This window comes from Salvelinus alpinus, chromosome 8, assembly GCF_045679555.1.
Source record: "Salvelinus alpinus chromosome 8, SLU_Salpinus.1, whole genome shotgun sequence".
Classification (NCBI taxonomy): domain Eukaryota; kingdom Metazoa; phylum Chordata; class Actinopteri; order Salmoniformes; family Salmonidae; genus Salvelinus; species Salvelinus alpinus.
In genome coordinates this window covers 14,527,023-14,539,522 of record NC_092093.1, presented here as the reverse complement: position 1 = coordinate 14,539,522, position 12,500 = coordinate 14,527,023, and the positions used below count along the sequence as shown (strand labels likewise).

Below are 12,500 nucleotides of genomic sequence, written 5' to 3'. Positions count from 1 at the left end.
ACGAACTGTAATGGAATTTTTTGACTTTTCGTCTGGCCTGCGCGTCATCAATTTGAATTTTGGAACTAAACGTGTGAAAAAAAGGAGGTATTTGGACATACATTATGGACGTTATCGAACAAAACAAACATTTATTGTGGAATTGGGATTCCTGGGAGTGCATTCTGATGAAGATCATCAAAGGTAAGTGAATATTTATAATGCTATTTCTGACTTCTGTTGACTCAAATCAAATCAAATCAAATTTTATTAGTCACATACACATGGTTAGCAGATGTTAATGCGAGTGTAGCGAAATGCTTGTGCTTCTAGTTCCGACAATGCAGTAATAACAACAAGTAATCTAACCTAACAATTCCACAACTACTACCTTATACACACAAGTGTAAAGGGATAAAGAATATGTACATAAAGATATATGAATGAGTGATGGTACAGAACGGCATAGGCAAGATGCAGTAGATGGTATAGAGTACGGTATATACATATGAGATGAGTACTGTAGGGTATGTAAACATAAAGTGGCATAGTTTAAAGTGGCTAGTGGTACATGTATTACATAAAGATGGCAAGATGCAGTAGATGATATAGAGTACAGTATATACATATACATATGAGATGGGTAATGTAGGGTATGTAAACATTATATTAAGTGGCATTGTTTAAAGTGGCTAGTGGTACATTTTTACATAATTTCCATCAATTCCCATTTTTAAAGTGGCTGGAGTTGAGTCAGTATGTTGGCAGCGGCCGCTAAATGTTAGTGGTGGCTGTTTAACAGTCTGATGGCCTTGAGATAGAAGCTGTTTTTCAGTCTCTCGGTCCCTGCTTTGATGCACCTGTACTGACCTCGCCTTCTGGATGATAGCGGGGTGAACAGGCAGTGGCTTGGGTGGTTGTTGTCCTTGATGATCTTTATGGCCTTCCTGTGACATCGGGTGGTGTAGGTGTCCTGGAGGGCAGGTAGTTTGCCCCCGGTGATGCGTTCTGCAGACCTCACTACCCTCTGGAGAGCCTTACGGTTGTGGGCGGAGCAGTTGCCGTACCAGGCGGTGATACAGCCCGACAGGATGCTCTCGATTGTGCATCTGTAGAAGTTTGTGAGTGCTTTTGGTGACAAGCCGAATTTCTTCAGCATCCTGAGGTTGAAGAGGCGCTGCTGCGCCTTCTTCACAACGCTGTCTGTGTGGGTGGACCAATTCAGTTTGTCCGTGATGTGTACACCGAGGAACTTAAAACTTTCCACCTTCTCCACTACTGACCCGTCGATGTGGATAGGGGGGTGCTCCCTCTGCTGTTTCCTGAAGTCCACAATCATCTCCTTTGTTTTGTTGACGTTGAGTGTGAGGTTATTTTCCTGACACCACACTCCGAGGGCCCTCACCTCCTCCCTGTAGGCCGTCTCGTCGTTGTTGGTAATCAAGCCTACCACTGTAGTGTCATCCGCAAACTTGATGATTGAGTTGGAGGCGTGCATGGCCACGCAGTCGTGGGTGAACAGGGAGTACAGGAGAGGGCTCAGAACGCACCCTTGTGGGGCCCCAGTGTTGAGGATCAGCGGGGTGGAGATGTTGTTACCTACCCTCACCACCTGGGGGCGGCCCGTCAGGAAGTCCAGGACCCAGTTGCACAGGGCGGGGTCGAGACCCAGGGTCTCGAGCTTGATGACGAGTTTGGAGGGTACTATGGTGTTAAATGCTGAGCTGTAATCGATGAACAGCATTCTCACATAGGTATTCCTCTTGTCCAGATGGGTTAGGGCAGTGTGCAGTGTGGTTGCGATTGCGTCGTCTGTGGACCTATTGGGTCGGTAAGCAAATTGGAGTGGGTCTAGGGTGTCCGGTAGGGTGGAGGTGATATGGTCCTTGACTAGTCTCTCAAAGCACTTCATGATGACGGAAGTGAGTGCTACGGGGCGGTAGTCGTTTAGCTCAGTTACCTTAGCTTTCTTGGGAACAGGAACAATGGTGGCCCTCTTGAAGCATGTGGGAACAGCAGACTGGGATAAGGATTGATTGAATATGTCCGTAAACACACCAGCCAGCTGGTCTGCGCATGCTCTGAGGACGCGGCTGGGAATGCCGTCTGGGCCTGCAGCCTTGCGAGGGTTAACACGTTTAAATGTTTTACTCACCTCGGCTGCAGTGAAGGAGAGCCCGCAGGTTTTGGTAGCGGGCCGTGTCAGTGGCACTGTATTGTCCTCAAAGCGGGCAAAAAAGTTATTTAGCCTGTCTGGGAGCAAGACATCCTGGTCCGCGACGGGGCTGGTTTTCTTTTTGTAATCCGTGATAGACTGTAGACCCTGCCACATACCTCTTGTGTCTGAGCTGTTGAATTGCGACTCTATTTTGTCTCTGTACTGGGACTTAGCCTGTTTGATTGCCTTGCGGAGAGAATAGCTACACTGTTTGTATTCGGTCATGTTTCCGGTCACCTTGCCCTGGTTAAAAGCAGTGGTTCGCGCTTTCAGTTTCACGCGAATGCTGCCGTCAATCCACGGTTTCTGGTTTGGGAATGTTTTAATCGTTGCTGTGGGTACGACATCGTCAATGCACTTCCTAATGAACTCGCTCACCGAATCAGCATATTCGTCCATGTTGTTGTTGGACGCAATGCGGAACATATTCCAATCCGCGTGATCGAAGCAGTCTTGAAGCGTGGAATCAGATTGGTCGGACCAGTGTTGAACAGACCTGAGCGCGGGAGCTTGTTGTTTTAGTTTCTGTTTGTAGGCTGGAATCAACAAAATGGAGTCGTGGTCAGCTTTTCCGAAAGGAGGGCGGGGGAGGGCCTTATATGCGTCGCGGAAGTTAGTATAACAATGATCCAGGGTTTTACCAGCCCTGGTAGCACAATCGATATGCTGATAGAATTTAGGGAGTTTTGTTTTTAGATTAGCCTTGTTAAAATCCCCAGCTACGATGAATGCAGCCTCAGGGTGTGTGGTTTCCAGTTTACAAAGAGTCAGATAAAGTTCGTTCAGGGCCATCGATGTGTCTGCTTGGGGGGGAATATATACGGCTGTGATTATGATCGAAGAGAATTCCCTTGGTAGATAATGCGGTCGACATTTGATTGTGAGGAGTTCTAGATCAGGTGAACAGAATGACTTGAGTTCCTGTGTGTTGTTATGATGATCACACCACGTCTCGTTAATCATAAGGCATACCCCCCCGCCCCTCTTCTTACCAGAAAGATGTATGTTTCTGTCGGCGCGATGCGTGAAGAAACCAGCTGGCTGCACCGACTCCGTTAGCGTCTCTTGAGTTAGCCATGTTTCCGTGAAGCAGAGCACGTTGCAATCCCTGATGTCTCTCTGGAATGTTACCCGTGCTCGGATTTCATCAACCTTATTGTCAAGAGACTGGACATTGGCGAGTAGTATGCTAGGGAGTGGAGCGCGATGTGCCCGTCTCCGAAGCCTGACCAGGAGACCGCTACGTTTGCCCCTTTTACGGCGTCGCGTAGGGTCCCCGGCTGGGATCAGATCCATTGTATTGGGTGGAAGGCAAAACACTGGATCCGTTTCGGGAAAGTCATATTCCTGGTTATAACGATGGTGAGTTGACGTTAATCGTATATTCAGTAGTTCCTCCCGACTGTATGTAATGAAACCTAAGATTACCTGGGGTACCGATGTAAGAAATAACATATAAAAAAACAAAATACTGCATATTTTCCAAGGAACGCGAAGCGAGGCGGCCATCTCGGTCGGCGCCGGAAGTAGAAGATACTCCACAACATGGCGGATATCGGTATGGCTTGTTTTGGTCTCTGAGCGCTCTACTCTACAGATTATAGCATGGTGTGCTTTTTCAGTAAAGTTTTTAAAAAATCTGACAGCGGTTGCATTAAGGAGAAGTTTATCTAAAGTTCCATGTATAATACTTGTATCTTTTATCAATGTTTATTATGAGTATTTCTGTAAATTGATGTGGCTCTCTGCAAAATCACCGGATGTTTTGGAGGCAAAACATTACTGAACATAACGCGCCAATGTAAACTCAGATTTTTGGATATAAATATGAACTTTATCGAACAAAACATACATGTATTGTGTAACATGAAGTCCTATGAGTGTCATCTGATGAAGATCATCAAAGGTTAGTGATTCATTTTATCTCTATTTCTGCTTTTTTTGACTCCTCTCTTTGGCTGGAAAAATGGCTGTGTTTTTCTGTGACTAGGTACTGCCCTAACATAATCAGATGGTGTGCTTTCGTCGTAAAGCCTTTGTCAAATCGGACACTGTGGTGGGATTAACAACAAGTTTATCTTTAAAATGGTGTAAAATACTTGTATGTTTGAGGAATTTTAATTATGAGATTTCTGTTGTTAGAATTTGGCGCCCTGCATTTTGACTGGCTGTTGTCAAGTCGATCCCGTTAACGGGATCTCAGCCGATCTCAGCCGTAAGAAGTTAACACTGCATGAATCCTCACTCCTACACACCATGACAGGGCCATGGGGCCATATGGCTCTCTCTCTCTCTCCCTCTACCTATCCCTCAAATTTGTCTCACAATAAAATATAAATTTACTACATAAGACGGAGGCCAAAATACATACAGGAAATTTGAGCCAGAATAAGGGGCTTATACATGTATTGTAGTGTTTTAAAAATTCTACAACTACCTTAATTTTGCAGGACTCAAGTAAGAGTAGCTGCTGCCTTGGCAGGATCCATAATAAAAACAAATACAAATGAGGACACACATTGAAGAGATTTCAACACATTTCATCATTTTCTTTGTCTGGTATACTTGAGAGGACTGGGGTCACTGGGACAGGAGCGCTGAGTGATTCACTCTGGGGGTTGGTGTTAAATCTGTAGGTCCATGTCTCTTTTTCCCTTTACCCTACTACTCTATCTCTCTGGGGTTGGACAGCCACAGGTGGCTATGTCGTCTTTTTAAGGATTGAGAGGAAAGAAATAAGAAGGGATTGAACCACAGTACCTGCTCCTGATGATTAAATGTGTCTTTAAGTCAATCAAAGAAGACAAAGAAGAATTTCCAAACTTTATGGACAATATTTTTTAAAATCTAGAATGGAGTATAATTTTCTAGTCCATCGTAATGTAGATTTGGCACTTGTGTTGTTGTACTGTATAATTAAAGAGCCAAACGGTTAGCGGCTAACGTCGGCCACAGAGGTGATAATAATCAATACAGGGTGTTGGTAAAAACAGCCCATCAAATGAATTGACCCTCCCTGGCGTTTAAAAAATACATTTAGCCTCACTCATCTGAAAATCATTACACCATATAGCCAAGGTATATAGTACTGTGTGTTCCAGGTTATATCCAGGCTATTTCCAGGCTATCTATAGGCTATTTCCAGGCTATTTAAAAAAAAAATTATTCTGACAGTAAGATTGTAGCTGATCTGATGGAAAGTTAATAGCAATATGATGGAGGGAAGTAGCAATACCATTTTAAAGAGGTATAAGAGGTGGTTTTATTTCTCCCAGAAAATACAATTGTAATAACATTAAACATGTTGCTAATTTAATAACATCAGAGGGGTATGGGAGGTTTATAAGAAATGTTCATAGGATACAAAGCGATGGATAGCTAAATATCCATGTCAATCAATCAATCAAATGTATTATATAACATCAGCAGCTGTCACAAAATCCTTTACAGATACCCAATGCAGAGGCAGAATCACAGTGGCTAGAAAAACTCACTAGAAGGCAGGAGCCTAGGAAGAAACCTAAAGAGGAACCAGGATAAATAGCTATTTTTCTGCCTCTAATTGACCGTACACTGAAAAGGGATGTGTGGCTTCCCTGAAACTACAGGTGACTTCCCAGATTTATATCAGACATATCAGAGTGCTAAAACACTACAGGAACATCCTAGTTCACTCAACAAACCTTTAAACACCTTTTAGCCAAGCCTTCTCTCTCGCTTTCAAAGGAGGAAATGTTTAAATACAATATTCGCCAGTTCTTATTTGACATGTTCCCTGTATTGAACAACAAGCCTGAAAATAATTCAGTGGTATAACTGTTGTACCAGTGCAGTGGAACTACATGTTCTATTCAGGAATTGTACTACTATCCTTTGCAAAGAATGACATGTATGATAATTCCAAATACCATTCAAGCTCTAGGCTACACCGATGTAAAGCAAACGAAAACTGCGCAAACATACAGTACCGATAAATCACACACACAGTGACACACACACACAATGCCAACCCCAGATCCCAATGAAAGACGTTCCCTCTGTTGAAGGAGCAGTACCTTCCCTTGGTGCTCACACAGAGTCTCATTGTGAATCGCTGGTGCTGGTGATGATGACACAGAAATCCTGCCTGCTGCCTCCACTCCTTGCTGTATGTGTGAGGGGAGCGGTGCTGAGTCTGTATGTGTATGTATGTGTGTGTGCTGGGGCTGCTGGTGAAAGCCCTTCCGTGTGATCGAGGGCTGGCTTACCCAGGTTTGATAAGCTTGGAGAAACCCCCAGTAGCAGAGGAGAGGTGGAGAGAGGGAGAAGAGAGAGAGAGATAGAGAAAGAGCAAGAGAGAGAGAGAAAGACAGAGCGAGAGAGAGAGAGAGCGAGAGAGAGAGAGAGAGAGAGAGAGAGAGAGAGAGAGAGAGAGAGAGAGAGAGAGAGAGAGAGAGAGAGAGAGAGAGAGAGAGAGAGAGAGAGAGAGAGAGAGAGAGAGAGAGAGAGAGAGAGAGAGAGAGAGAGAGAGAGAGAGAGAGAGATGGAGGACTGGGCAGGCAGGGAAAGAGGCACAACAAGCTCTCACAGTCTCACTTCAGAATCTATGTTTCTCAAATGTCAAATTTTGACATTTTTAAGGTTACATTTAGACATTAACTGAGAATTTTTAAGGTTAGGGTTAAGTTTAGGCATTAACTCTGCAATTTTAAGGTTAGGCATTAACTCCGAATGGTTAAGGTAAGGGTTAAGGTTTGGGATAACAATCCAAAACAACTTTCTATCGCTAGATTCAAACATGCGGCAGATCCTTACGCCCATCCGCCATCCCCGTCCACAACACCCTAGCAAAACCCAAACCTACTTGAAGGTAACAGCTCTCACTGTTGTCCCTAGTGGCCGGTTTCCACGTCATCTCCCGACGTCCTCAGACATGGCTGGACATCTAATACTGACTTGTATCACGGGTGACCTGGCTGAGGAGGCAGGTAGGGAATAATGGAGAGAGAATGTCATCTTACCTTATGGTATTCTTCTCATCAGGAACCTAAAAGAAAATCACAGGAGATTAGAGGAACAGACGAGACACAAACACTCACTCACACATTTCACTTAACACTCTGTTTCCATCTATGCTCTCTCTCTCACTCTCTCTTTTATTTTTCAAAAATCTCCCTCTCCCTGCCTCTTTCCCTCCATTTCTCTCCCTCTCCTTCTTGCTATCTCTCATGCAGATTGCCCGTCAGGCTACAGAGTCTGTGTACATCTGTAAAGCGAACAATCCTGTCATATTAAGAGAGGGAGAGAGAAAGAGAGAGAGAGGGAGAGCAGAAACCTCCATTGCAGCCAGACTGAAGATACATAGCAACTGCACCCCCCCCCCCATGAGATATGCTGGCAGTGACTCTGTATATGTATTGAGCTGAAGAGAAAAAAGAGCGAGAACAAAGAGAGAGGGGGGAGAGGGGAACAGGTGGCACCATCTGTTGAGTTTCATATTATGTCACAAGGTGGTGGGGAGGAATGAGATTCTCACCAGGCGGTGGGGAGGAATGAGACTCTCACCAGGCAGTAGGGAGGAATGAGACTCTCACCAGGCGGTAGGGAGGAATGAGAGTCTCACCAGGCGGTGGGGAGGAATGAGACTCTCACCAGGCGGTGGGGAGGATTGAGGCTCTCACCAGATGGTGGGGAGGAATGAGACTCTCACCAGGCGGTGGGGAGGAATGAGACTCTCACCAGGCGGTGGGGAGGACTGAGACTCTCAACAGACGGTGGGGAGGAATGAGACTCTCACCAGGCGGTGGGGAGGAATGAGACTCTCACCAGGCGGTGGGGAGGAATGAGACTCTCATCAGGCGGTGGGGAGGAATGAGACTCTCACCAGGCGGTGGGGAGGAATGAGACTCTCGCCAGGCGGTGGGGAGGACTGAGACTCTCACCAGATGGTGGGGAGGAATGAGACTCTCACCAGGCGGTGGGGAGGAATGAGACTCTCACCAGATGGTGAGGAGGAATGACAGTCTCACCAGGGGGTAGGGAGGAATGAGACTCTCACCAGGCGGTGGGGAGGAATGAGACTCTCACCAGATGGTGGGAAGGAATGAGACGCTCACCAGGCGGTTGGGAGGAATGAGACTCTCACCAGGCGGTGGGGAGGAATGAGACTCTCACCAGGAGGTGGGGAGGAAAGAGAATCTCACCAGGAGGTGGGGAGGAATGAGAATCTCACCAGGAGGTGGGGAGGAATGAGACTCTCACCAGGAAGTGGGGAGGAAAGAGAATCTCACCAGGAGGTGGGGAGGAATGAGACTCTCACCAGGAGGTGGGGAGGAATGAGACTCTCACCAGGAGGTGGGGAGGAATGAGACTCTCACCAGGCGGTGGGGAGGAATGAGACTCTCACCAGGCGGTGGGGAGGATTGAGACTCTCACCAGGCGGTGGGGAGGAATGAGACTCTCACCAGGCGGTGGGGAGGAATGAGACTCTCACCAGGCGGTGGGGAGGACTGAGACTCTCACCAGATGGTGGGGAGGAATGAGACTCTCACCAGGCGGTGGGGAGGAATTAGACTCTCACCAGGCGGTGGGGAGGAATGAGACTCTCACCAGATGGTGGGGAGGAATGACAGTCTCACCAGGGGGTAGGGAGGAATGAGACTCTCACCAGGCGGTGGGGAGGAATGAGACTCTCACCAGGCGGTGGGGAGGAATGACACTCTCACCAGGCGGTAGGAAGGAATGAGACTCTCACCAGGCGGTGGGGAGGAATGAGACTCTCACCAGGCGGTGGGGAGGAATGAGACTCTCACCAGGCGGTGGGGAGGAATGACACTCTCACCAGGCGGTGGGGAGGAATGACACTCTCACCAGGCGGTGGGGAAGGAATGAGACTCTCACCAGACGGTGGGGAGGAATGAGACTCTCACCAGGCGGTGGGGAGGAATGAGACTCTCACCAGGCGGTGGGGAGGAATGAGACTCTCACCAGACGGTGGGGAGGAATGAGACTCTCACCAGGCGGTAGGGAGGAATGAGACTCTCACCAGGCGGTGGGGAGGACTGAGACTCTCACCAGATTGTGGGGAGGAATGAGACTCTCACCAGGCGGTGGGGAGGAATGAGACTCTCACCAGGCGGTGGGGAGGAATGAGACTCTCACCAGATGGTGAGGAGGAATGACAGTCTCACCAGGGGGTAGGGAGGAATGAGACTCTCACCAGGCGGTGGGGAGGAATGAGACTCTCACCAGATGGTGGGAAGGAATGAGACGCTCACCAGGCGGTTGGGAGGAATGAGACTCTCACCAGGCGGTGGGGAGGAATGAGACTCTCACCAGGAGGTGGGGAGGAAAGAGAATCTCACCAGGAGGTGGGGAGGAATGAGAATCTCACCAGGAGGTGGGGAGGAATGAGACTCTCACCAGGACGTGGGGAGGAATGAGACTCTCACCAGGCGGTAGGGAGGAATGAGACTCTCAACAGGTGGTAGGGAGGAATGAGAGTCTCACCAGGCGGTGGGGAGGAATGAGACTCTCACCAGGCGGTAGGGAGGATTGAGACTCTCACCAGATGGTGGGGAGGAATGAGACTCTCACCAGGCGGTGGGGAGGAATGAGACTCTCACCAGGCGGTGGGGAGGACTGAGACTCTCACCAGATGGTGGGGAGGAATGAGACTCTCACCAGGCGGTGGGGAGGAATTAGACTCTCACCAGGCGGTGGGGAGGAATGAGACTCTCACCAGATGGTGGGGAGGAATGACAGTCTCACCAGGGGGTAGGGAGGAATGAGACTCTCACCAGGCGGTGGGGAGGAATGACACTCTCACCAGGCGGTGGGGAGGAATGACACTCTCACCAGGCGGTAGGAAGGAATGAGACTCTCACCAGGCGGTGGGGAGGAATGAGACTCTCACCAGGCGGTGGGGAGGAATGAGACTCTCACCAGGCGGTGGGGAGGAATGACACTCTCACCAGGCGGTGGGGAGGAATGACACTCTCACCAGGCGGTAGGAAGGAATGAGACTCTCACCAGGCGGTGGGGAGGAATGAGACTCTCACCAGACGGTGGGGAGGAATGAGACTCTCACCAGGCGGTGGGGAGGAATGACACTCTCACCAGGCGGTAGGAAGGAATGAGACTCTCACCAGGCGGTGGGGAGGAATGAGACTCTCACCAGGCGGTGGGGAGGAATGAGACTCTCACCAGACGGTGGGGAGGAATGAGACTCTCACCAGGCGGTAGGGAGGAATGAGACTCTCACCAGGCGGTAGGGAGGAATGAGAGTCACCAGACGGTGGGGAGGAATGAGATTCTCACCAGGCGGTGGGGAGGATTGAGACTCTCACCAGATGGTGGGGAGGAATGAGACTCTCGCCAGGCGGTGGGGAGGAATGAGACTCTCGCCAGGCGGTGGGGAGGACTGAGACTCTCACCAGATGGTGGGGAGGAATGAGACTCTCACCAGGCGGTGGGGAGGAATGAGACTCTCACCAGGCGGTGGGGAGGAATGAGACTCTCACCAGATGGTGAGGAGGAATGACAGTCTCACCAGGGGGTAGGGAGGAATGAGACTCTCACCAGGCGGTGGGGAGGAATGAGACTCTCACCAGATGGTGGGAAGGAATGAGACGCTCACCAGGCGGTTGGGAGGAATGAGACTCTCACCAGGCGGTGGGGAGGAATGAGACTCTCACCAGGAGGTGGGGAGGAAAGAGAATCTCACCAGGAGGTGGGGAGGAATGAGAATCTCACCAGGAGGTGGGGAGGAATGAGACTCTCACCAGGACGTGGGGAGGAAAGAGAATCTCACCAGGAGGTGGGGAGGAATGAGACTCTCACCAGGAGGTGGGGAGGAATGAGACTCTCACCAGGAGGTGGGGAGGAATGAGACTCTCACCAGGCGGTGGGGAGGAATGAGACTCTCACCAGGCGGTGGGGAGGATTGAGACTCTCACCAGATGGTGGGGAGGAATGAGACTCTCACCAGGCAGTGGGGAGGAATGAGACTCTCACCAGGCGGTGGGGAGGACTGAGACTCTCACCAGATGGTGGGGAGGAATGAGACTCTCACCAGGCGGTGGGGAGGAATTAGACTCTCACCAGGCGGTGGGGAGGAATTAGACTCTCACCAGGCGGTGGGGAGGAATGAGACTCTCATCAGGCGGTGGGGGAGGAATGACACTCTCACCAGGCGGTAGGGAGGAATGAGACTCTCACAAGGCGGTGGGGAGGAATGAGACTCTCACCAGGCGGTGGGGAGGAATGACACTCTCACCAGGCGGTGGGGAGGACTGACACTCTCACCAGGCGGTAGGAAGGAATGAGACTCTCACCAGGCGGTGGGGAGGAATGAGACTCTCACCAGACGGTGGGGAGGAATGAGACTCTCACCAGGCGGTAGGGAGGAATGAGACTCTCACCAGGCGGTAGGGAGGAATGAGAGTCTCACCAGGCGGTGGGGAGGAATGAGACTCTCACCAGGCGGTGGGGAGGATTGAGACTCTCACCAGATGGTGGGGAGGAATGAGACTCTCACCAGGCGGTGGGGAGGAATGAGACTCTCACCAGGCGGTGGGGAGGACTGAAACTCTCACCAGATGGTGGGGAGGAATGAGACTCTCACCTGGCGGTGGGGAGGAATGAGACTCTCACCAGGCGGTGGGGAGGAATGAGACTCTCACCAGATGGTGGGGAGGAATGACAGTCTCACCAGGGGGTAGGGAGGAATGAGACTCTCACCAGGCGGTGGGGAGGAATGAGACTCTCACCAGATGGTGGGAAGGAATGAGACGCTCACCAGGCGGTTGGGAGGAATGAGACTCTCACCAGGCGGTGGGGAGCAATGAGACTCTCACCAGGAGGTGGGGAGGAATGAGACTCTCACCAGATGGTGGGAAGGAATGAGACGCTCACCAGGCGGTTGGGAGGAATGAGACTCTCACCAGGCGGTGGGGAGGAATGAGACTCTCACCAGGAGGTGGGGAGGAAAGAGAATCTCACCAGGAGGTGGGGAGGAATGAGAATCTCACCAGGAGGTGGGGAGGAATGAGACTCTCACCAGGAGGTGGGGAGGAAAGAGAATCTCACCAGGAGGTGGGGAGGAATGAGACTCTCACCAGGAGGTGGGGAGGAATGAGACTCTCACCAGGAGGTGGGGAGGAATGAGACTCTCACCAGGCGGTGGGGAGGAATGAGACTCTCACCAGGCGGTGGGGAGGATTGAGACTCTCACCAGGCGGTGGGGAGGAATGAGACTCTCACCAGGCGGTGGGGAGGAATGAGACTCTCACCAGGCGGTGGGGAGGACTGAGACTCTCACCAG

General features: G+C 50.2%; 1 protein-coding gene across 2 annotated transcripts in view; it reads right to left on the bottom strand.

Moving 5' to 3' along the window:
- The window catches only part of LOC139582584 (brain-enriched guanylate kinase-associated protein-like), a 58,699-nt gene extending 52,190 nt beyond the window's left edge, over nt 1-6,509 (bottom strand). Inside the window, exon 1 of one of the 2 annotated variants that reach the window (XM_071412715.1) lies at nt 6,253-6,509. In XM_071412715.1, coding sequence (XP_071268816.1) covers nt 6,253-6,281 — 29 coding nt within the window. In that variant the 5' untranslated portion in view covers nt 6,282-6,509. The remainder of the gene's footprint in view (nt 1-6,252) is intronic. The other variant, XM_071412714.1, reaches the window with a different exon arrangement.
- Between the last annotated feature and the right edge of the window lie 5,991 nt (nt 6,510-12,500).